General features: G+C 38.4%; 1 protein-coding gene across 1 annotated transcript in view; it reads right to left on the reverse strand.

Annotated features, from left to right (window-relative positions):
• heatr1 (HEAT repeat containing 1) overlaps positions 1-25,916 on the reverse strand; it is a 35,459-nt gene that overhangs the window by 8,681 nt on the left and 862 nt on the right. Inside the window, exons 2-34 of the mRNA XM_055175326.2 lie at positions 25,577-25,718; positions 25,123-25,339; positions 24,832-24,973; positions 24,586-24,687; positions 24,359-24,505; positions 23,054-23,265; positions 22,840-22,970; positions 21,653-21,761; positions 21,456-21,560; positions 19,968-20,085; positions 19,684-19,791; positions 19,510-19,605; positions 19,315-19,397; positions 18,261-18,472; positions 15,866-15,987; positions 15,315-15,509; positions 15,068-15,236; positions 14,799-14,947; positions 11,496-11,688; positions 10,802-10,974; positions 8,401-8,556; positions 7,751-7,993; positions 7,500-7,631; positions 5,669-5,769; positions 5,438-5,584; positions 5,189-5,307; positions 4,951-5,072; positions 4,749-4,877; positions 2,956-3,186; positions 2,744-2,870; positions 2,469-2,638; positions 2,335-2,387; positions 2,120-2,243 (exon numbers count right to left, since the gene is read on the reverse strand). Coding sequence (XP_055031301.2) covers positions 2,120-2,243; positions 2,335-2,387; positions 2,469-2,638; positions 2,744-2,870; positions 2,956-3,186; positions 4,749-4,877; positions 4,951-5,072; positions 5,189-5,307; positions 5,438-5,584; positions 5,669-5,769; positions 7,500-7,631; positions 7,751-7,993; positions 8,401-8,556; positions 10,802-10,974; positions 11,496-11,688; positions 14,799-14,947; positions 15,068-15,236; positions 15,315-15,509; positions 15,866-15,987; positions 18,261-18,472; positions 19,315-19,397; positions 19,510-19,605; positions 19,684-19,791; positions 19,968-20,085; positions 21,456-21,560; positions 21,653-21,761; positions 22,840-22,970; positions 23,054-23,265; positions 24,359-24,505; positions 24,586-24,687; positions 24,832-24,973; positions 25,123-25,339; positions 25,577-25,718 — 4,779 coding nt within the window. The remainder of the gene's footprint in view (positions 1-2,119; positions 2,244-2,334; positions 2,388-2,468; positions 2,639-2,743; positions 2,871-2,955; positions 3,187-4,748; positions 4,878-4,950; positions 5,073-5,188; positions 5,308-5,437; positions 5,585-5,668; positions 5,770-7,499; positions 7,632-7,750; positions 7,994-8,400; positions 8,557-10,801; positions 10,975-11,495; positions 11,689-14,798; positions 14,948-15,067; positions 15,237-15,314; positions 15,510-15,865; positions 15,988-18,260; positions 18,473-19,314; positions 19,398-19,509; positions 19,606-19,683; positions 19,792-19,967; positions 20,086-21,455; positions 21,561-21,652; positions 21,762-22,839; positions 22,971-23,053; positions 23,266-24,358; positions 24,506-24,585; positions 24,688-24,831; positions 24,974-25,122; positions 25,340-25,576; positions 25,719-25,916) is intronic.

Consider the following 25,916-nt stretch of genomic DNA (forward strand, 5'->3'; position numbering starts at 1 on the left):
CTCTCTGCGCCACCTATAGAGCGGGAGCGTGAAGCGCACTTCCTGCTTGGCAAAAGCTCTGCATTAACGCTGTAAAATATTTATATATATATTCGAATCCCAAAACTGAAATACGGAACGAATATTCGAATATTCTGGTCCAGCCCTACAAATATGGGAAAAATTTATTCTGAGAGAAACCGAGCGAAAAAACAACAACCACATGTAAACAGTCCCTTTTCCTTTTCCGGCGGCGGAGTGATATATCAGCGAGCAATAGTCTTCCAGAGAAGTCAATGGAATTTTACAAAATGCCAAATAAAACACGACAGAAACTGTATTTCGCTACACAACTTGTTTTTAATCATCAACGAACACCACGAACCACTCGGTGAGCAGCACAGTTTTGAAAATGAACGTTAAGTGTTGTTTTAATGACATGTTTGTGCATGGCCACCGACCTCCACCCTGAAGCAGGCAAGAGACGCCTCCAAACGAGTCAAAAACTCAAGACACGACCCATTGTCAAAATCTCCGTGTCCATCACTGCAGCCCATCCAAAACAAACCAGAAATGAGACCCAAAGTGTTAAATACCGGAATTATCCTTTAAGGAACTATACTCTCAAACTGGCGTAATAATCAAGGACTTGCTGCTGTAACATGGCTGCAGCAGGCGTAGTGATATTACGCACTGCCCGAAAATTGTCCCCTTGGTTACTTTCAATAGCAGGGGACTATTTTCAGGTGCTGCGTAATATCATTGCAAAAATATAGAAACTCTTTGGTCATTTTTTTACACGATGCTAATGGTCAAATCAGATTCAATGAATTATGCTAAGCTATGCTAAAAGTGGTACTGCCAGACCCGGAGATCGGCTGAAGGGATTCCAAAATGGTAAAAATTAAATGTTTAACTCATAGGGAGCTGGAAAATGAGCATATTTTCAAAAAAAGTGGAGTGTCCCTTTAAAGCATGCTGTTAAAGTTATGGTGCGCATCCACAATAAGAATTAAACTTTCTATCTGATACATAACTAAGTTTAAGTCTTGCATTTTGTACAGATAGATGCACGTTATATAATATATTTATGTTGTATCAAGGCTGATTAACATCACATAGAGTGTGTGAAAGCTGTTTGCTAGGTTTATTAACCCTTTAGTTTCACTTCAAGCAGCTATTCCAGTTGACTTTACAAACATTTAATTCATAAATAATCTAGTAGTTTCATCAACATTCAGTGTTTTCATTTCACCTTGTTGTGTATGGCCCGCCCTCTTGAATGCCCCACCCCCAATTATTCGAGTATTGTTTATCAGACCTACGGATTACTCGAAATGAAAAAACAATGACTAAAATGCACATCCCTAACAGAGCCCTTCAAAAAATGGTATCGTGACCAATCTTGTACTACAACCAGGATTCCCACACCGTAGTTAACTTCAAATTCAAGTACTTTTCAAGACTTTCCAGGTGCATTACCCTCAAATTCAAGGACTAAATGTGGGGACACATTTCAAGTGAGAGCAAGGTTACATTGTGTTACCTTTTAAGATACATTGTTACAGTTCCCTTTCGAGGGAACTCACGCTTCGTCACTGCGGTGACACTTTGGGGACGCCTCCAGGTGTAAGTGCGTCTGAATGTGTATATCAAATTCAACCAATGGTGAGGCTTAACGACAAAGACAGGGTGACGCGGGAGCCAGGAAGTATATTGTTATCTGAAATATTGCCAAAGACAGCGTTACAGGGACGCAGGAAGTATGGCAAGGGAGACGCAGCGTCTCGTTCCCTTCTCAGGGAACAACAGTTACATACGTAACCCGAGACGTTTTCATGTGTCAAACACAACTATGCAAAAAAGCATTTTGGTATGAATCAACATTCACATACAGAAGATATAAGCTTTCAAAGCGAACAGTTTAGCACGTGTGCTTAAAAGTCTAGAATTTTTATGATATTATCCTACACTACACAGGGAATAATATGGATTTTTTCCCCCAGATTCACACACATCAAGGATTTCAATGACCCGTGGGAACCCTGCACTACTGCCTTGTTACGATGGAGTTGTAAGTGTTGTCATGTAATATCAATGTATTTGATCAATGTTAAGCGCTTTATCCAGTACTATCTACCTTGTCCAGGGTGTCATATGACTTGCTGAGCAGAGCTCTCCAGAACTTAGCTGTGGGTTTGTCTGAGTTCTCCTCCACACATCGAGCAACCGTATGAATGTAGCGCAGGACCTCCTCCAGCAGACTACACAGAAAACAAACATTACAACATCTGGAAACAGCGGGCAAAGTATTTCACCACAACCAAACACAAACGCTGCCATGCTTAAACTCACTTCTGCTGAAGATTTTGTAGGCCGGCTTCTGTTATGTCTTCACAGTCAGACACCTGTCAATCAAACGATTACACGTGTGACTTTGACAGTAATATCAACATCGAATAAACTCTTTCCAGTCTAAATCGGACTACCTTTCCAACAAACGTGTCGGAGGCCAGTAGCTGAGCCATGAAAGAGACGGAGAGGAATTTAAAATGACGGAGATCTTTGCCACTATGAGCCTGAACGTTGAAGATCAGATCGGAGACGGTCTCTTCCTTCTTCACCACGCTTCTTCCTCGTGCCCGCTTTTTCTCAGGAGCTGTGAAAAGAAAATATATATAAAAAATGTTTCTTTAATGAAAATTCTGGTCAATATGAAGCATATTTATAAATATTTTTAACCCTTTATGATGTATAATCTTACCTTCATTATCTTGAGGTAGAGTCATGAGAAACTGCATGACCTTGATGATAGAGGTGAGCTGCTCCTTTACCTCAAATTCACAACACACTGAGATCCAGAAGTCTTGATCTCTCTCCACAACCGACTCCTAATCACAAAACATCATGTAACTGCCTCTAATAACTAAACACATACTGCAGTGACTAACAGGGTCTGTCCAAAACTTTCCCTACCTTTTCTGCCCCGGCGGCACTCACAGACGTCTGTGTGACGTGTTGCTTGAACAGAAGTAACATCAGGACCCAGAGGAAGCGAGACGGGCCCAGCGTGCCCACCAACTGACTGAGGATGGGCAAGCGTCTGTGCTCGGGAACATGTGGCAGAGCATCAACAAATACGTGTACGATACGCGTCACCACGATCTCCATATGACCATCAGACTGAGCACTGCCATCCTTATGGGCCTGTGGACGAGAGAGAAGAGTAATGCAGGCTGTGATATTCAAAAGAGCTTTCATGGTCCTGTAATAAGGGTTCCTGATGAGAATCGTTTCTTAAAAATGTACTGCTGAAACATGTTACAAAGACTGTCCCAGGTGAAAAAGTAGTACACTTCCATAATATATAGGGCTGCACGATAATTTGCATGTGATTGTCATGCACATCTCGTCAGTAAAGACGATTACTAGTAAATCACCATCATCTTCCTTTAGATGGAGCGGCATTTACTACACACATGGTTCCCACACCGTAGTTAACATCAAATTTTAAGGACCTTTCAGGGACTTTCCAGGTCCACTACCCTCAAAATCAAGGACTAAATAGGGGGACACATTTCAAGTGAGAGCAAGGATACATTGTGTTACCTTTAAAGGCGGAGTCCATGATGTTTGAAAGCCACTGTTGATATTTGAAATCACCCAAACAAACACGCCCCTACCCCAATAGAATCTGGACCTTCTGTTGATAGACCCGCCCCACACATACACAACCCGGCATTTGATTTGATTTGATTGGCTATAAGTGTGTTTTGGTAGTCGGCCCGTCTCCTTCTCCAAACCGTTTTTCAAACATCGTGGACTCCGCCTTTAAAGATACATTGTTACAGTTTCCTTTCGAGCTGCGTCACTGCTGTGACACTTTGGGGACGCCTCCAAGGCTAAGTGCGTCTGAATGTGTATATCATATTCAACCAATGGTGAAGCTTAACGACAAAGACAAGGTGACGCGGGAGCCAGGAAGTATATCACTATCTGAAATATTGCCAAAGACGGCGTTACAGGGAAGCAGGAAGTATGGCGAGAGAGACGCAGCATCTTGTTCCCTTCTCAGGGAACAACAGTTATATTTGTAACCCGAGACGTTTTGAATCAACATTCACATACAGAAGATTTAAGCATTTAAAGTGAACAGTTTAGCACACGTGCTTAAAAAGTCTAGAATTTTTATGATATTATCCTACACTACACAGTGATTAATATGGATTTTTTCCAGGAAACTTCTTGCATAAAATAGATTCAAGCACTTTCAATGATCTGTATCTATGCATGTATATTTTCAAAAACTTTACCAGGGCCTTGAATTTTCCCCCCCAGATTCACAAACTTTCAAGGATTTAAAAGACCCGTGGGAACCCTGCACATAGAGCCGTAATTAATTGACAATCCCGGCAATTTCACATGAATTATTGCCTGCAATAATGTATGCAATATGGCTCGTAAGTGAACTACGTTGTTCCCTGATCCCTGTTTTCTACCATTATAAAGCTTAGAAGTGCAAGAACATTTCCTAAAATGGCTCCAGATGTGTTTGTCTAAAAGATGATGGACATATGCATCTCGGATTGTTTGAGGGTAAATAAATAATTGGGTATTTTTGATATTTGGCTGATATATGAACTCAATGTATGCCATGTTAGTACGATAGTAAATAAATGTGTCTAATAAATTATTACACACAGGGTGTTGCAATGTAGTTAAAAAAACTACTTGACTATAAATAAATAAAAAAAGATTTTGACACAAACCTTTATAAGAGCAGGGATGACCGCCTGTACAGTCTTATTGATGACCTGGAAACTGTAAGTATCATCCAGTCGCATGATGTTGGCACCCATGAAGGTAAAGATGGGCATGATGTTGTGAAGAACTTTCTCCTGAAATGAGTGAGACAATTAGCAATATTTTAAAACTGTATCTATGTGTTTGTGTGTATCTGTGTAAACTTACAGGGAAGATTGAAGCTAAAGCCCCGAGCAGCAGCAGGGCGTGATGGTGAGTTTGGGGTACGTCTGACATCCTGACACACTGCACTACCAGCTCCACATTAAATTTATCCTCCTCCAGCACATCTAATCAGAGTAAACAGTGACTTAAAATGCAATTCATTGACGGGCCGGTAGAAGCTGGCTCCACAGGAGTAATAAACTCATATTTGACATTTAAAAGCAGATTGGGTTTGTTGTACCTTTGCCGATTGGACTTCCGCCTGGAGAGAGTTTCTGACAGACGTTAAGGAGACAGCTGAGGAGAAGTTGTTTGGTGTACTCGATATTCTCCTGCTCCGCTGCTGCGGGCTCCAGACATCTAACCAACACAAACATTTATGAAACGTCATTACTTAATTACATCCATTAGCCCCTTTTAAAGTGACTTACAGGGCATTCACATTTATTAATGTGCAATTTTCCGGGAAAATCAAGTTAGTTTCACACACCTGGAAAGCAGGTTAAATAAAGCGGGCACTAGACACTGAGCTCTCTTCAGCTTTTTCTTGTGTTGTAACAGCTCTAATATCAGTGTGACTCTCGACCAGGAGACGTCAGACTTCTCTGGCACCGACGTAGGTGCCTCTTGTGTTTTTCTACGGGAATACAAATGCAGATTAAACACATTAATCTTTCAGAATTAAAAACAAAATGTCTGGTTTATAAGGGCAACCGCTCACCTCTGTATTTTACTTCTACGTGCTTGTTGAACTGTCACTGCTACTTTTTGTTTATCTGCAGGCATCAACTCATTGGCCACTAACTCCGAATCCACAGAAATCTATAAGTAGAGACACATTAAAGGTCACCTATTATGCAAAATTTACTTTATGTTTAGATATAAACGGGTGATTCTTGCGCAATTAGACTTATTAGGTGTTATGAAACATTTGGATAAAAAAGTATATGCAAAGTAAGAGTATCAAAATAAGAAGCATACAGTTACAAACATCTCTTCATGTACTATTTTGCACATGATTTCAAATGACATCATACAAACCAATTTTGTTGTTTTTTCCACATTAAAGGGGAAAATTGTCATTATCGCAATGTGTCCATGACTGGATTTGGGTTCTTTGACATGGAAATATTTATAATTAAAAAATCTAAAAAATAATTCAGTGCATGTTATACTATAAACATTTACAGTAAAGAAACATGTGGTATTTGGTGATCATTGGAAAATGTAGAGACAATCATTACCGAAACATAAGTTTGTAAATGCATATATTTAATGTAATATGTTGCAGTAATGATAATTTTTGATAATGATAATCTAAAAAAATGTAAATAATTCTATAGAAAATATTTTATATCCTCTAAAAATAAAGGTTAAAGTAAGTTCAGACCTTAATCTTAAATGTGCAAAAAAAAATTGGCTTCAAGGGCTTTTTAAAAAAATCTGATGCTGGACACCTTCTAAGTCTGGATTTCGTATAATAAAAAAAAATCCACCCCTCTCCTTTTTTAATCCCCATTAAACCAAAACAGTCTCATTAGACATGCTGTTTTGATTTTCTTGTTAATGTGATGTCACAATGATAAAGCTCCGCCCACAGCCACTGACTGATAGTCCAGCATTACCATAGTTTCCACCCTCAGCGAAGGTAAAAAAAATTACATCCATAACACAATAGATACCATTTACATTTCATATATCTTGCAGATGCTTTTAAAGGAATAGTCTACTCATTTTCAATATTAAAATATGTTATTACCTTAACTAAGAATTGTTGATACATCCCTCTATCATCTGTGTGCGTGCACGTAAGCGCTGGAGCGCTGCGACACTTCGATAGCATTTAGCTTAGCCCCATTCATTCAATGGTACCATTCAGAGATAAAGTTAGAAGTGACCAAACACATCAACGTTTTTCCTATTTAAGACGAGTAGTTATACGAGCAAGTTTGGTGGTACAAAATAAAACGTAGCGCTTTTCTAAGCGGATTTAAAAGAGGAACTATATTTTAAAGCGTAATAGCACTTTTGGGAGTACTTCGACTCGGCGCAGTAACACCCTCCCTCTCCCATTATGAGAGGGAGAAGGGGAGCGGACTTTTCAGGCGAGTCCAAGTACTCCCAAAAGTGCTATTAAGCCATAAAATATAGTTCCTCTTTTAAATCCGCTGAGAAAAGCGCTACGTTTTATTTTGTACCACCAAACTTGCTCGTATAACTACTCGTCTTAAATAGGAAAAACGTTGATGTGTTTGGTCACTTCTAACTTTATCTCTGATTGGTAACATTGAATGAATGGGGCTAAGCTAAATGCTATCGAAGCGTCGCAGCGCGCTCCAGCGCTTACGTGCACGCACACAGATGATAGAGGGATGTATCAACAATTCTTAGTTAAGGTAATAACATATTTCAACATTGAAAATGAGTAGACCATTCCCCTAAGGTATGGATTTACTCATAACTGCGTTTCCTGAAATTTAAACCCACATCTTTGGGTTGCTCCTGCAATCCTCTGATCAATTAAGCTAGAGGAACATTAAAAATACCCTTACCGTTTTAAAGACACTGTTGATAGTTTGGGCACAGACTGGGTTTTTGTTCCCCACCAGCAAGTCAAAAAGAACTGCAAGAATCCTCTGTTGAATCTTTTCATCTCCAAGAGCAGCAAAGAACGGCTTGGTGATCTGAAGAAACAAACAGAAAACTGAGCCAAGGTGTCTTAAACTCTTGCCCCATGAGTCTTAAAACTATTAAATCTGATAAAGCATGATTTATTAAACACATCTCAGCTTCATCCACCAACCTGCTCCAGGGCAATAATTTGGAAACTAGGCATAGTGGGGTACGGCTTGGCTGGGGTGCCAATAGCCCTGATAAAGATCTCCAGGCATCGGGGGTCTTTGGCCAGTAAAGGTGCAGACTGCTCGTTGAATTTGCTCAGCAAGAGTTTCAGCACAAGCGCCTCATCCGGCAGGAAGGTGCAGGTGTCTAGGGCACACTGATCCAGAAGTCGCTCCACAGCGGGCAGAAGAACATTCAAAACATGCTAAATAAAGACAGAAATGTCACTTGAATTGCAATGATTTATTGTTAATGATTTAATTCACCAAACAAAACACGCTGTGGCTTATAAATAAATCATATTAACATTTGGACTGTATTGCATTTTATTTTATCCTGATTTGCATCTACATAAATCAGCTAGCTTAAACTCCTTTTAAAAATAAAACTATCTTCTTTATTTTGCTATCCTTTGTTTCATTATGTACTGTATATGGTAGGTAGGACAATAGTCATGTGATCCATTTTTGGGCTGCAACACAACATCAATAATTGAGAATCATCTGAAGTGTCTAAACTTTAGATTAAAAATATCAGAAATATTAGTATGTCTGCCTCTACAAAAACAACCAAAGAAATAAATGGTTAAAATGAGTGTTTACGCTGAAGTACCTCTCCGTGGATGTCCTGAAGGACCTGCAGCAGTGTTTTGGAGGTGTAAGCAGGACAACAGGGTAACTGCACACATTGCAGGAGCTGATCGATAGACGCCAGCTTCTTATTCTTGCCTTTTAATAATAATGCCTCCTCATAAAGCTTGGACAAAACCTATAGGAACAACAGAAGAGTTATTACCGTATTTTCCGCACTATAAGGCGCACTTAAAAGCCTTTAATTTTCTCAAAAAATGACAGTGCGCCTTATAATCCAGAGCGTCTTATATATGGATCAAGGCAAACTCCGGGTCAATGTCAAAATGTTCCGGCCGCCGAAGCGTCCTCGCGCGAGCCGGCCGCCGAAGCGTCCTCAACGTTTGAACAACGTCACCATGGTGAACTGAGTTTTCAGAAGGCTTAATAAAGTTTGACTTTATCTGACAATTCCCATTAGCACAGCTCCATCTAGTGGATGCATAACGCAAACCCAGTCAAACGTTTGACTGCAGTAGCCTATCTTTCATTCTATGCGCCTTATAACCCGGTGCGCCCTGTATATTAAAAAAATTCTAAAATAGGCCATTCATTGAAGGTGCGCCTTATAATCCGGTGCGCCTTATAGTGCGGAAAATACGGTACTCAATTAAGTCCTCTGAATTAAACTGGACCAACATGAACCAGATAACGTACATGTCAAGATAGAATTTTATATTGTAAATAAAATGAAATATATTATTGTTTATAGTGTTACATATATTATAGCAGAATAAAAAAGCTTGTTTTAATACATTCTCATTATGTATTTAGCACGTATCAAGATAATTTCATCATTTTTTACAACGCAATGTAAACTTTTTATTAAACATAACAAGAGCATTTGAAATGATCATGTGCTGACTGTCGCGGCTGCATTTACACTTCAAGTCTTAATGCACAGATCCGATCTTTTGACCATATACGATTTTTTGTCCTGCTTGTTTACACATACTTCAGATACGCCTCATATCCAATGTCTGTGTTTACATTAACTCCCGCCCAGACAGAATGCTAGCTTAACTGGGTATAGTCTAAAGCCGCCTTTCCACTGCACACGACACACGGAAACGACAGTCGGAGTTCTCCCCCTAGTGGCAGTCGTAATGAAGTTTCAATTTAATCGTATATGGGAGAGAAGCTCATTCCAGTGCAAGAGGCTTCATTCTAATATGTTTACCATGGTGAAATAAATAAATGAACGCAAATAAATGAAACAATAAACAGCTATGCATATATGACAAAGATTGCAAATATTTTTTTGGAGAGAACATATAAAGACAAGATTAAAATAATAACGTACACAAATTAAATTAATAATGTATTACTTATCAGAAAATTGTTTTTTAAGGATTCAAGTGTTACTAATAAAGTTAAACCAAAAGGATTAATCATTTTCACCTCACACACAGTTTGTGATTGAAATACAATGAAAATCATAACTGCCGGTTGGCATATCGCATGTTGTTTAGTCCCACAAGTTCTTAGTTAATTTTTTTACGGATCCAACGCTCAAAACGGATCCGATATTTACGCATCTGCAGATGGTCGGCACCTCACCCAACCCGTTTGCGACTCTCCATAGGAAATGAATGACTTCCGGCTTATCGGCCTCGTTTGTCGTGTGCAGTGGAAAGGCGGCTTTAGCTATCTAACGTTAATATCATCACTTATTTAAAGTTAAGGCCATTTTTAATGATTACCTTCGGCATCATCATCATCATCCACACTGTCTCTCTGTCATCACGTCTTCCTCTGAAAAACTGTCTAGAACTTTGGGGGGTCGGCAGCTATGTTTATCACCCAAAATTCTCTCCAGTTGCTCAAAAAAATGGGCAAGTCGTTCTGTCCTGAATACTGCGGTTGTTGTGATCCTTAACTTCCTAATACTTGGCTTTAATGCTGTTTATTTTGCGCTGGCATTGCTGCCAGGTGCAGCCGCGTGATAACTCCTCCTTACTTCAGGTGCAAAATAATGACGTTCAACGTAATCCGTCATGTAACACTGACGGCAAAATCAAGCTGAATCGGATATGTGTGTTTAGAAGCAATTCGGATGTTTGGATATCGGATATGTATCTGATACAAATCCACATTTGGAGGATCTCTGTAAGTTTTTTGTGTTTACACACGTGCAGCAATATCCGATGTGAGCACTTAATCCTAAATTATTTTTTGTGACAGTGTAAATGCAGTCATAGTCAACAAAGTTAAGTGAGATCTCCTTAACTCTGTAAGTTTAATTTCATATCAAATATCAAATGGTTCCTGCTCTCTATCATTAAAAACGGTCACAGCAAACAGCATGGATTCCATTTGGGCCTGTATATATGTAACTCATGGAAACGGATGAAAATTCAGTGTTTTGGTGATATGAGACTGACCTGGCTTTGGTATGAAGGGTCAGCGATGATCTCCTCAGATGATTTAAGGAGCTTCTCCACCAGTGGATGGTAAGGTGAAGAAGTGACCTCCGTGAAAGAGTGAAGCACGGCAATGGCAGCCCTTCGAACCTCACAAACGCCCGATCGCAAACACACCAACAAAGACGGCACCACTGCAAGATAACAGTCATAACATGAGTTACACAAGCTAGAGCTGTGTGATACAAGCAAATACAAATACATTTATTTTTTCTTGCACAATATCTGTAAATGCATAGATTATGTAGTAAGACACTTAAAATGATTTAATCAGCAGTGTCTAGAAAACTACAGGCAAATATGTTATTTTACAACATCATGTGTGCTCATAGTGTCCAGAATTTAATATTTAAAGGACACCTATTATGCAACAACTCACTGAAGGCGAAAACTATGGTAATGCTTTCAGTCAGTGGCTGTGAGCAAGGCTTTATCAGTGTGACATCACATTAACAAGAGAATCAAAACAGCATGTCTAATGAGACTGCTTTGGTTTAATGGGGATATAGTGGGCGGATTTTATGATGGTTCACACACTGCCAACACACACACATGTCCAAACACCTTGTAAAAGTGGATTTGCACAATAGGTACGCTTTTAACACAACATGGATAAACAGCATATATTTATGTAAGAGCAGCCACAGTGACCTACCTGGTGAAGCACCCGATGCCAGAAGGTTGAGGGTTTTTAACGGTTGGCTGGAAAGCAAAGCCTTTCCCACATAAAGAGCTTGTGTTTGCAGAACGGCACTGACTCGACAATCCAGCTGGTCAACTAAATTACTGTTGTAGCCCCATAGGAAAGAGAGGAACTTAAACAAGGTCAAGGGCTCTCGCAGGTGCACCTACAATACAATAAAGACAGAAGAAAATAAGCCATGCCATAAACACTGGATCTCATTCACTAAGCCAACCTTCTTTTTCAAACAAATTATGATTCAACAAAAACTTTCGTATAAAATTTCTTCGAAATGTGTCGGAGCCGATGGTGTAGTGGACGGTGCAGTCGCACTTCTGGCGACATCCTGGCTCAAGGTCCTATGCCAATCCCATACCCCTCTCTTCACCCTATACTTTCCTGTCATCTCCTTAATTACCATCTATCCAATAATGGCCCAAAAATGGCCCAAAAAATAACTAAAAAGAAACAATTATTCTAAGGGGCCAATCACACCAAAAGCGTTTATGGCAGTTGCAGGCGCCTTTTTTGAATGATATTCTATGGGCAGGGTGCGTTTGCGCGCTGTTTATGCGCGCCGAGCGCCTTGCGGTTTTTTGCCGCCTGCCGCGCACGCGTTTTTGAAGGAGAGCGGAGAAGCGCCCGACGTCATTCGCGTCTTTCCATTGTCCAATCGAATGAGGGGAGAGGCGGGCCTTACGTTGTGGTGAGGGAAGTTTACAGTTGCTTTGAAGAACCGGACTCCACTCGCTCACTCTCTCCTGCGTGTTTGTGCACCTCTCACCCCAAACAAGGTCAGAGCAAACACCCTCTTTTTAAAGTTTCTGCTAATAGTTAACAGCAAAAGAGCGCTCACGCTTAAGTATTTGATTGACAAGACAGCTGACTCGGTGGTTGCTTAGCAATATGAAAAGCCGTGTCGCACTGCTCTTTTTTTTTAAAGGCAGTGTGTCGCGCCTTGCGTTTGCAAGCGTTTTAAGCGCTTTTGGTGTGACTGGCCCCTAAATGTACAAGAACAACTAAAACCACACATACACAATAATCAAGTAGGCCGTAATCAATTCTAGGCTATAATTATAATGTATATAATAAATGTTGATATGTATAAAATTTATATTTGCTTCCTCACTTTTTAAATCTCTAGATAAAAGTGTCTGCTTAAAGTATTGCACGTAGCAAAAATAACGTTATGTGGAGTGGGCGGTTGTGCGCAAGAACTCATTTTGCGTGGAGGTGTGCACACCAATTTTTGTTTACATATGATTCAGAATTCTTGGCTTATATTTGTATTGAATGTACCACTGGATTAGAAATAAAATACAAACCTTGAGATTTCTCTATTGTTTGTTTAGTAAAAACATTAATGAAATTATAATGTTTAATAAAAGACACATTTAAGAGATTGTCGTTTTATTTATGTTCTAATATTTATATATCAAGCTTTGATGTTACAAGCACCATGGTCAGGGTTTCCCGCCGAAAATGTGCTAGTTAAGGTGGTAGGGTTGTGCGGGTGGGGGGTGCCGGGGGGAGTGGCAATCAAAGGGGTGGGGCGTCATGATAAAAATATTTGTATTTAAAACACTCAAATAAATCTTAATTTTGAAGAAACTATGACAGTAAATGAACACATACTAGATTATTAATGAATTAAATGTTTTTACCACTAACTGCGAAAATAGCTGCGTGATGAAGTGAAACTAAAGGGTTAATAAACACAAACTGAAGCAGATGGTGTAGAACGTCTGGGGAACGATGATAGCAAAAGTGTAAAAACGGATTATTTCCCACTATTAATGACATTATCTTAAAGGAGTGTAACTACTGTAGCATGTAAATAATGCACATAAATAATGTGAGCAAGAGCGCTCAACAATTATATCTAATCAACAGGCACGTGAAACCTAGCTAGCAGGTTGCTTAAACCACAAAATCACCTGCTGCTAACTTACTTTAAAATTGCAAGAACTATAGACTAATACAATAACAGGCTTAAATAAACCCAAAACATAAGTCCACTTACAGTTCTCAAGGACACGCGTTTTTTCAACTGGCTATCCTCCAGTTGACGAACCATTTCGGCCGTGTGGTGCGCGTGCACGCTAGCGGTGTGAAGCACGTCCGTGCTATTCTCCAAGATGTACTTGACGGCCTTTTGTGCAGCGGAATTATTATTTTTTTGGACAACCTAGTTAAGGTGTTAGGGTTTCCCAGCTTAGGTGGGCCGCCCGAACTGCAAAGTGCTGCGGGAAACCCTAAGGGTTGTTCCAGCGAACAACAACTTCTACCATTTACTTTGTGTTGGTTTTGGACTCGATTGCACGAGTCGCCCCCTGTCGTTTTAAAGAATAGTGCAACAGCAAACGCGTCAACTGTAAACGCTGGTCTGTTTGTTGAAATCCACACACTGTCAGTGGAGGCTCGTGTTGCGGAGCAAAGCGAGAGTATAACATAGCCTTGATGCCTAATGTAAACGTTATGTTAATGTAATGAGAAGTCCAAACATCAATAATTTAATCTCCTATCTGTTTAATTTTAGATACAAATGTGTGTCTCTGTCATATTAAATCTCATTATCGCATCCAATACTTTAATGTTACTCTGGTGGACACACAACACTGGCTTACAACAGCAAACCCTACCAAATCAAAAATGTAAAGCAAAACTATATATTACAGATAATAAATACGATCATGGATTCAGATTTGGAGTTCTTTGCATCAGTGACAAACTGCTCTAAACTTTTATGTGGACAAGCGCTGCGAAAAGCCCTTATATGGAGCTGGTTTGGGCGTGTATTATGCAAATTGCCAACCTTGTGCACCCAATTCATGTGCTTACGCACGTGTTGTAAAGTGGGCAGAAAGTTTTCGTAAGAGGTTCAAATGTACGAAAAATGTAGCCAATTATTTTAAAGTGGAGGGGCAGTTAGATGCCTGTGATGTCATAAGCATCAGTTTTTCAGATTGGGCTGTTTTCTGGCTGACATTTCTAAAAGAGGAATTTCTATGAGACTGAGATGTTTAGCATGTTTAGCACTTTTTGTATATTTGTGGTAATGTGGGTAGACTACCATTATTCAACAAAGACAAGGTTAAAATGGTTTCTCATTCTCTGTCCCCTTTAAAGAATGAGAGAAATTGTTAGTTTTGTGAGATATGAAAAATAACATTTCTTTGCGGTGTTCAAAAAACTTGATAGCTGCATAAACCACAATTAAAGTTTTAGTAAGTCTGTCACAAAGCCCTTGTTGTCATGTGACATTATTTTTATCACCTGTAGAATAGGCTGCATCAAGCCCCTGAAGCAGGGGGCCAGGGATTCTTGACTGGCCCCTGATATCACCACATTAAACAGACGACACAGGAGGCCCAGGTAACAGCAAGTATTAGTGTCCATCTTCTCTGAGTTCCACCAGGACTCACCTGAAACACACAACATTGTTAAGCATGTCATCATGCTACTAAGCACTTACTACTGGTTTTGCTTTATAAGAATGGTGAACCTTTGCTTTAAACAGATCTAAAGTTGACGCAGTCCTGTACCTTTAAATGTCGAGTCGGGGCATTTGAGGGCATTGATGAATAGTCGCAGGAGTGAGAGAAGAAGAAGGCTATGTTCTCCCTCTGCTTTGAAACCAGAATTCATCTTCTGCAGAAACCCACCTAGCCCGACACACACCGGCACAGACATATCCATACCCTCATCATAAACCTAACACAAAAAATAAGATTGTTGTAAAAATCTCTGTATCTGTATATAGTTATCAAATAATAATATTTGTGCTCGGACCTGGTCAGACTTGATTCCGTAGAGCCGAATGAGTGAAGGCTCCAGGAGTTTATAGACACTTTGAGCTGTGTGAAGATGTTGACTCTCACTCATAGACTCCAGACTCTGAAGAAGTGTGTAACTCAACACAACAAACACTGCTTTACCTCGAACGCCACCGCGTTGACGTCCCAGGACGTTACACACACTTTCCAGCTGCAACATACAGACAATACTTCACATGGAAGGCAATGCAAAGACGCTACATAATATCTTGAATCCTTGGAGGCATCAAGTAACCCTGTGTTTAGATCTCAACTCTTATTACAAGTGCAAATTAGGGGGCGGAGTTAAAGAGGAAGGGATCTAGAGATTGCGTTGATCTTCTGCAGAGCCAGTCTTTGGTCACATCATGATGTCATACTGAGACAAAATCTGACTCTGAAGTGTTTAGGGAGCTTTTAATATGTCAAAGATGTATTTCTCAATTCATGTATCATTTAAATGAAATTAACTAGAGCAGTTTTTTGACACTGCTGGTTTTCAGGTTTCACAGGTGGTGTGATTCTTACAGTGTTGCGTTTTGTCGTGTGATCCATGTTGGCCAGATTCTTGATAAGAGTTGTTGTCAGCATTTGGTTGGCCACCTCCAGCACATCTGATTGTGAGGTTTCATCCAGAATAACATTCAGCACTACAAATAAACACAAAGTCAACGTGATATTAAAATTCACCCAACACATACTTTCCTTGTAAACATTCCTGGTTTCTTTGTGCAAAATTCATTAGCATGTTGAAGGATTACTTCACTTTCATAAAAAAAAAAATCCTGATAATTTACTCACCCCCATGTTATCCAAGATGTTTATGTCAAGAAGAAATTAGGACTTTTTTTAGGAAAACATTGCAGGATTTTTTCCATATAGTGGACCTCAACGGTTTACAGTTTCAATGCAGCTTCAAAGGGCTCTAAACGAGGCATAAGGATCTTATCTAGAGAAACAATCAGTAATTTTGATCAAATAAATAAAAAATATGTACTTTTTAACCACAACTTCTCATCTTGCACTAGCGAGGCAGCACGACCTTATGTATTACGTAATCACGTCGAAAGGTCACACGTAACACATATGTGAAACGCACACTTGCGGACCATTTTAACTCTTTTGCCCCATTGATGAGTTAACTTGTCAATTAAGAAAAAACTCTTCCCTGCCAATGACGAGTTTTTACGCAATCCGTATTTCCGCTACTGGTGGCGCTCTTACCCAACTTGTAAAACCCAGAAATATTCCCTAAGAGCAAACAGTTCAAACTCTGTGTATGTTCCGATGATCGCTCTGAATCTGATCTCCATCAAAAGTCCTTCACAAAAATGCAAATATCTCTCTTATTTGGTATTTCTGAAGAAACCTACCCATATTTGAAAGGTGATAAAAAGAGAACAAATGAAGATAGGATGAAATTTTTTTGGTTTGATAGCAGAGTGTCTGTTCTTTCATTTGATATATTTTATGTTTATATATTTAAGAACCATTTTCTGGCAGGCTTTAAACTTTTGTAAAAATCATAAAAAATGCTGGCGCTGGCTGGCAACTTTTTGTAAAAACGCTGGCGGGGAAAGAGTTAAACAATAAACTGACTCAAAGACATTAATTTGTATTATTTCTCATAGAGAACCGTTCAGACGTTGTTGTTTCTCCACACTTGTAAACACTGAAGCGGTAGTTTCACATACGTCATGCATGATCTTTCAACATGATTACGTAATACGTAATGCATGGATTAAAGTGAAAAAATTCTTTTGACTGAAATGTTTTTCAGGCCAAGTCATATTCCTTTAACTAACACTTAATGTAGGTGAGACCAATAGCATTTTAAGGGGAGATTTTTTGCCATTAATTCCATATTGAAGTCTCCTGTGGCATATATAGGTAGCTGTAGTTTGCAGGGCATTTCAGATTAAGGCGAAACAGCTAAATAACTCACTATTTAAAAAGAAAACATGAATTTCACCACCTTTAATGAATCTTTTATTAATTATTTATTAATTCTAAATATATTAATTTTAGCATTTACTAATAATTTTTTTAAATCAAAGTTGAAACTGTAAATGCACCATTAACTACCATGAATTACTGTATTGACATGAACAAGAATTAATTAATGCTTATATACTCTCTATATATATATAGAGTATATACTCCACAGAAGAAGCAGCATTACAAACGCTATTCCAGGAAATGTCTAGAAGAATATTTAAATCGCCGTTCTTTAGATTGTTTCATGTATTTTCATGATAATAAAGAACATTTTGAATATTTAACGAGTGTTGCTTTTTTAAATGCACGTTATAAACGACTCATAATGATTTTAGATCGATAAGGACTTCTTACTGAACAAAACGCCATAGTACACGCACAAGCTGCGCATGAAACACAAAATCGCAGCCTTGCGATTCAGAATCAATTTTAGACATGTGTTTTTAATGGGACACGCGATATATCGTTACAGCCCTAGTTAGGCATTTGGAGCACTTGGAAGTGGCATTGAAACTGCAAACCATTGAGGTCCACTAAATGGCGAAAAATCCTGAATTATTTTTCTCAAAAAAAAAAAAAAAAAAACTTTCTTTTCGACTGAAGATAAAAAGACATAAACATCCTGGATGACGTGGGGGTGAGTAAATTATCAGAGTAAAAATGTCTGCTTTCAAGAAAAGCCTCTGAAAAAATGTATTTTCTGCTGATCTAAACAAGGTCATGTGGGTGGGTTGGAAAAATAACCAATTTTCTAGCCTACTTTCTATAACATAGTCAAATCCTATAGGACAATATCAAGTTCCACCAAACAATATTGGTTTCCCTCAGAAATAGCTCATATAAAATGTAGGCTTATCAAAACATACAATCATGTTCTTTCTGATGACTCTTCTAATAAAGTAATTTTAAAATCAACAGTAGTTACCGTCAGCCCAGCCTTCAGTCAGAGGATGCTGGGAGATCAGAGTGGTTTTAGCGACACATGATGCCAGTTGTAGATCCACACATTCGGGCTCTGCATTCGTCACCACTAGGAAAGGCAGAAACTCCCACACAATCTGATCCTTCAGATCCGGGCTGTCCTTAACAACTCGCGGGTCATCGAGAACTCGCACAGCCTCTTTTAGCACCGAACACCTGCAGAAAACAAGACTGATTAAGGCTGGCCAAACACATGAAGATTTTAAGCCCAATTTCCCCCATCTGCGATTGAAAGGGGGCATTACCCGATTAGTGTTTTATCGCAGTTGATTTTGGAGGCGTTGGAGCCTCCCTGAGCCCAAAATGTAAATAGTTAACAAACAAGTTTGATATTTAAATTGGGAAAGAATATCGACTTGGACAACTATGGCAACAGTACAAGTGCTTTTATAATGTCTCATGCAAGAACTACCGCATTTGTTTTTCTTAAGTCACGTTTGATCTCGCATTTTCCGGAACACGAATGCGTTGCAGTTCCCCCAGACAAATCGCCTTCTGAGAATATAGTTCCCAGTATGTATACGGTTAAAAGATGGCCGTGTCCCATACGACCCTGCCATCCGTACACGCTGCGACCATACAAATCACAACATATAAATAGGAAAACGTTCCCATTATTTTGTCACTCACTGGGATCAGCATGCCAGCTGGAGCCATTTACTTCCAGTCTTTGTGCTAAGCTAGGCTAGCGCTGTCACCTGTTGTCACAGAAGCGGCAGCGCTGACAGTAATACTTCATTCCTGTTGTTTGCACTATTGCGTTGCAGCATTTTTACTATTAAATTATCTTTATTGTAGACCGTTTATATGGCGAGGATACATTTTTTCACCACAGAGGATACAAAATAATTAATCAGAGGCAGGGATAATCCCTGACACCCGCCCGCCCGCAAATCCCACCATGCGTAACACATTAGAAATATAACATGACACACTTGCTGTCAAATGACAGTGTTTTCCACCCATCTGTTGGTCCAGTAAAACAAGGTACAACTTACCAATCAGCTGATGGTTTGATGCGCTGTAGAAGTGCGATCAAACTGGAAACCATCTCCTCTGAATCCATACGGTCCATGTGCAGCTGTTAGGAAACCACAACAACATGTTAAGAGAAATAAGTAAAATTGAAAGTTTAGTTTGCCATGTGAAAACACAATGCAGTGAGTAATTGATGCATAGACGTGTTATCTGACCTTTATTGCTTTAATGGCAGACATCACAACCTCTGGCACATCATCCTTTATTCTCTCCATTAACACATCCTTCAGAAACGCTTCATCAAAACCATTCTGCAACATAGCGTACAGATTTACAGATTAACAGTTCACATCGTTTAGATTTAAAACATTACAGATATAGATACACACATGCTGTGAGGTGAAGATCTCTTTCAGGTAGTTGACAGCCATTTTTCTCACTGAGGGTAACGGGTGGTTTAAGCTGAGCATGAGAGATGTGTCCGACTTTGCCAGGATCTGCAGATAGAAACAGGTGTAATGTGCAATTGCTACAATAATAAGCACGTATTATTAACATGTTTTTTTGCATTAATGGCAGACTGTCTGTAAATTATGCCTTAATGATTAATGGCTTGTGTTGTGAGCAATATCCTAAAGATGAGCAATGGATAGGACACAGACTACCGGCCTACCTGATATTTCCCACAGCTCATAGTAAGAGAGATAAAGTGGTGCAGCAAGATTTTTTCTTGGTCACATGATACATTTTTAACATGATTTTCCAGGACCACATCCATTGCAGATGGATACCTACAAGATAAACACAAAATACAATTTAAAGGGATAGTTTCCCCAAAAATAAATGAATAATTAATTAAATTGAATAAAATTACAAATATTAAGGAAGTATTGTGATAAATGATAAAGAAGATATATTTTGATAAATGATAGTAAGCACACAGTTGATGGTACCCATTAAATCGTATTTGTTTTTCCTACTATGGAAGTCAATGGTTACAATCAGCTGTGTGATTACCATCATTCTCAAAATATCTTAATTTGTGTTCATCAAAAAAAAAAAGAAACTCATACAGATTTACAACAACATGAGGATTAGAAAATCATGACAGAATTTTCATTTTTGGGTGAACTAACCCTTTTTCACAATTTATTTAAAATATATATTAGATCAAATGAATTGCATTAATATATACATATTTACATAAAATGCTTTTAAATTTATTCTGTTGCATATAACTAAATGAAGAATGTTTTTATCTAATTTTGGTCTATTACTTTTAAAAAAAAGTTGGACCATTTCATTGTTGTGTAATCCAACTCAGATTCATTAAATGACAAAATTTTTTTTTTTAATTATTCAGAAACTTTTTTTTTTTTTTTGTAGGGCTGTCAAAAGATTAATCACGATTAATCATATACAAAATAAAAGCTAGTTTTTGCATATTACATGCGTGTACACTGTGTGTAATTATTTTGTATATACAGGGCTCCAGACTAACTTTTTTTACTAGGAGCACAGTGGCCCCCAACTGAAAATTTTAGGGGCACAACCAGAAAATTCAGGGGCACATATACATAAATCAACATGCTAACCAAATATTCACATTTCTACTAAGTAATACACTGTATTACTAATAAATACTTGGATGATAGATGCAGAACGTACAATGTGCGGTTTTAAATTCAGTGTCACATCACAAAAAAGGTCAAATTTACTGGTCGCACATGTGCGACTGGATGTAAAATTCAGTGGCACACTCTCAAATTTGGTGGCATTCTGGAGCCCTGATATATAAATACACATGTACATGCATATATGTATTTAATTTTTTTAAATGTATATATTTATTTAGATAAAAAATAAATAAAATAAATAAAAAATATGTACATAAATATCATTTTTCTTAGATTTTTACATGTTTGTGTGTATTTATAAATACATTATAATTAGACATAATACACACACAAATATATTATGCAAAAACAAACTCTTATTTTGCATGTGATTAATTGCAATAAATCTTTTGACAGCACTGTTTTTTTGCCAAATGCATCCAGAATTTTCACTTTAGTGCATCACTATGTTCAACTATAGCATTTTACAGACTTTACAAATTGAACAACATCATATTTGACAAACTATAGCTGTGGAAATCTACCTGGATTCAAACAGTTGTACAGTAGACCGCATCCTTTGATTCAAAGCTGAAATCTTATCAGAGGACATCTCACGGCCACTGGCAACATATTCATCCAAAAGAAGCCTGTAGATAAAGGCAACCACAAAAAAAGGATTTAAGTTTCATGAAGTCTTTCTTAAAGTGTCACGATTTAAGGTAAATTCAGTTTTTCTTACCTGGCCACTTTGTTCTCGAGTTGGTTGCTCAACTGAAGGTTCTGGATGATTGACTCTAATAAACTGTGATGCTCAACACTACATGATGAATCTTTATTCTGCTGCTCACCTACACAATGAAATAAAACAATAATGCAATTTAATCATGGTCTTAAGAGACATGTGCTACTGCTAATCGAATAGATCAATGGTAACTATGTATTTACATTTCTTATTAGATATTTATCACAATAAGATAGTAAAATACAGTTTATTGGCTTAAAGGATTAGTCTATTTTCTTAAAAAAATCCAGATAATTTACTCACCATCTAAAATGTTGATGTATTTCTTTGTTCAGTCAAGAAGAAATTATGTTTTTTGAGGAAAACATTCCAGGATTTTTCTCATTTTAATGGACTTTAATGGACCCCAACACTTAACATTTTTTTAAACAGAGTTTTAAAAGACTCCAAACGATCCCAAATGAGGCATAAGGGTCTTATCTAGCGAAACATTTGTCATTTTTGACAAGAAAAAAAATGCACTTTTAAACCACAACTTCTCGTCTATCTCCGGTCCTGTGATGCGCCAGCGCGACCTCACGCAATATGTCATCAGGTCAAGAGGTCACGGATGACGAATGCGAAACTACGCCCCAGTGTTTACAAAAGAGGACCGTTCCAACGTTGATGTGGAATGATACTATTTAATGTCTTCGTGTAAGTTTATTGTTTAAAATGGTCCACAAATGTGCGTTTCATATATGTAACACCTGACCTTTCAACACCATTACGCAATTACGTGAGGTCGCGTTGGCGCTTCACAGGACCGGAGATAGATGACAAGTTGTGGTTTAAAAGTGCATATTTTTATTTTTCTTGATTTTTATCGTTTTGCTAGATAAGACCCTTATGCCTCGTTTGAGATTGTTTAAAGTCCTTTGAAACTCTGTTGAAAAAAACTGTTAAGTGTTGAGTTAAGTGTTAAGTGTTGAGTTAAGTGTTAAGTGTTGGGGTCCATTAAAGTGAGAAAATCCTGGAATGTTTTCCTCAAAAAAAAAAAAAAAAATTCCTCTCGACTGAACAAAGAAAGACATCAACATTTTGATCGACATGATGGTGAATAAATTATCTGGATTTTTTTTTTTAAAAATTGACCTTTAACTCTATGCTTTAACCCATTTAAAATCATATGGAGAAAAACTAACCATCCTGGTTAATGACTGAGTGGATGAGATGTGGCAGCAGGTAACGCATCAGTGGACTGATGTCATGGACTGTTGATATACTCTGCAAGGTGGACACCAAGGTAGGGACAGCACACAGATATCCAAACAGCCTAACAGAAAGAGACAAATAATTACGTATTAAAAAAAAAAAAAAAGGTCAGCATCCCTAGACCTTGTAATGCGGAACACTTACTTTGGACCAACCACTTCTTCTTTTTGGTTTTGCAGGAGGATGATGATGGAGCTCAAACCATCTTTCACTAGCTGTGGTGTTTGACCTAAAGACCTGCCCAACTGAACGGTCAATGAGTTCACAAGCTGATCTTCCATCACCACCTTTACTGCCAGCTGACACACGATCATGTAACTTGCGGCCTTGTAGTCCAACAGCTCAGATTTTAGCCCCTAGTTATAAAAACACACAAAAGACTTGTGAAATAAAACCAAATTAATGAGCCATTACTTAAAGCTCCCATAACACACGCTGTTTCTGCATTTCTGATGTTAATCTGGAGTAGTATTACATCCTTTATATCTCTGAAGAGTCTTTAGTTTAATCAGATTTATAAAAGTAAGATTAGCTTTACCGAATCTTTCTGATAACAAACAAAAAAATTAAGAAGGAGGAGTTACTACCGCGGGCGGAGCCAGTACGAGTCATGCAACACTATACAACACTGTTTAACTTATGATTCACTACATGTTCATGTCATTTATATAATATGCACGCGCCTATTTCCAACATAAGACAGAAGTCTTACATACCACATGCAACTCATGACCCGGTTGGGAGTTTTCAATAACACCCAGCGCATCAAACACACACGCAAAACTCCTCTGCTACCCTGAATAATAAACTATATACATTGTTTCCATAAGGCTGGATTTCTTCTCCTTACATCCAAAAACACACTTCTTCTTTCATGCCATTGTTGAGTTTTGAAATTAAACAAAGCTGATGGTGATGTTGTAAGTTTAGCGTCTCCCGCTGATTGACGGGGCGGGGTTTTCCGGGGGAAGTGCCCATATAAAGAAGTGATACATATAGAAAACCCTGAAACGTCAGCTGGACCCGTAATCGAAAAAAAAATTCCGAAACTTGTACGAACCCTGGCGAAGTGCATTCGGCACAGAAATACTCTGTAACACGCCCAACTGCTTTTTTGACACTTTGCCTACGTTTAGCATGAGGAAACAACTTTATAACTGTGTTAATAAGTCAGAATGCATGAAATACCATTGAACCCCTCTTTACCCATGTCATCCAAAACGTTTGTCATCTTTCATGTCATCTTTCTTTCACCAGCCGAGCACAATTTGAGTTGTATGTAGTATTAAAATCTTATCTGTTAATGGTTAATGTTCGGTTAACAAGCTGCAGGAAAATTAACTGAAATTAACATTTAAAACATGATTTGAATATTCACTTCACTTTTGTTGGCACAAACCATCAGGTTCTCAAATGCAACCACACACGCATTATATCATATCATATTACCAGTTGTATATGTGGTAGTAGTTTGGCAATAATAGGATCCGTTATCTTCTCAACTGCATCAAGCGCAGCAACGATGGTAGAAGCATAAAAAGAGAAGATGACTCTGAGCTGGGGACAATTTCCATCGCGGAAAAATCCAGAGTATGCCTACAACACAATTCAATGACGCATTATCCAGTGCAACATTATTAAACAGGCATGCTTTCATAAGAAAAAAGGTGTCTTACCTTGACTGATTTTGTGACCATAGTACATATAAAATCCATGAAGCCTAAATCCTTATAACAGTGTGTGAGAAGAGTTCCTCGAGCCAAAGGAACACCAGGCTTCTACAAATATAACACATGTACAACATTTACTAGTTTGCAGTCTAAACGTCAAAAAATGTATGTTTTATCTTTAAAGCACTGGGGCCATCACAAATCTCTTTATATTAAATCAGGAATTGGTGCAAGCATAAAATCAAAGTTTACCTGAAGTCCATGTAACCAGTGCCATCTGTGGGTTGGATCTTCTAATTTAAAAAGCTGAATCACTCGTACAAACACTTTAGTCTCGTGATATGGCAACGCACAAGCGATCAGACTGTCCTGGTTGTACAGGTGAATGTGAAATCTACAAGCAACAGATTTGTATTATCGATTATTTCAATCATTTTACCACATATTCATCTTATCTCTGCAAGTGAATTACACAGCTTTTAAGCTGTGGTGTAAAAAATAAGATGAATCACATCATAAAATTCATACAGACGGAGGGTTTACCTGTGTACTAGCCATTCGATGCACTTCAAAGCAGGCTTGAGCAGAAAGTAAGGTGACAGCCGCGTGAGAAAGAGAGAAATGTTCGTGTCCAGTTTCTTGTTGACCTCTTTGGACTGAACGCTGCGCTCTAAAGTCAGAGAGGCCTGACTGAAGAGAGTCTCCTGAAACTCACTGAACGCTTGATCAATTCCCATCATCTCCTCCAATCCTGTGCATCCTGGAAAAATCATTTTAAAAACCTGATTATTACTGCTTGATTTTTGCTACAAATCTGACTGCTAAAATATGTTTGAATAGGTATATTGGCGCATTGCTTGCATTAATAGCATGTGAACATTACTCAGTAAGCAGAGGTGCATATACATCTATCTATCATAAGCAATAACCTTATTATTAAGCAGAGAGCAATAATAAAAGGAAATATACACAAATCATGGTTTGACAGGATGCTCACCCAGTGCATAGAAGGTGCTTCTGTCCATGCTGGCAGCATCTTTAGGTTCAAAGAGTACAGAGGCGACCTCTCTTCGGTTGAACAGATTCGCGTCATTTTGAGGCAATGCCAGCCGCTTCAACTGATGTGCTAAAGATGTCATCTAGAAACGAGCATAATAAAGTATTTCAAATAAAATTATAATATACACAACATTGCAGAAATACTTTACACATCTCTCTTTTCTGTGCTTTCATCTTCTATTTACCCCTGGAATACTATGTACATTGATGGCCTTTAAAGGAGACATTTCTTTTTTAAGATGTCAAATAAATCTTTGGTTTCCCCAAAGTACATATGT

The sequence above is a fragment of the Misgurnus anguillicaudatus genome, chromosome 4, assembly GCF_027580225.2.
Source record: "Misgurnus anguillicaudatus chromosome 4, ASM2758022v2, whole genome shotgun sequence".
In the NCBI taxonomy this organism is placed as follows: Eukaryota; Metazoa; Chordata; class Actinopteri; order Cypriniformes; family Cobitidae; genus Misgurnus; species Misgurnus anguillicaudatus.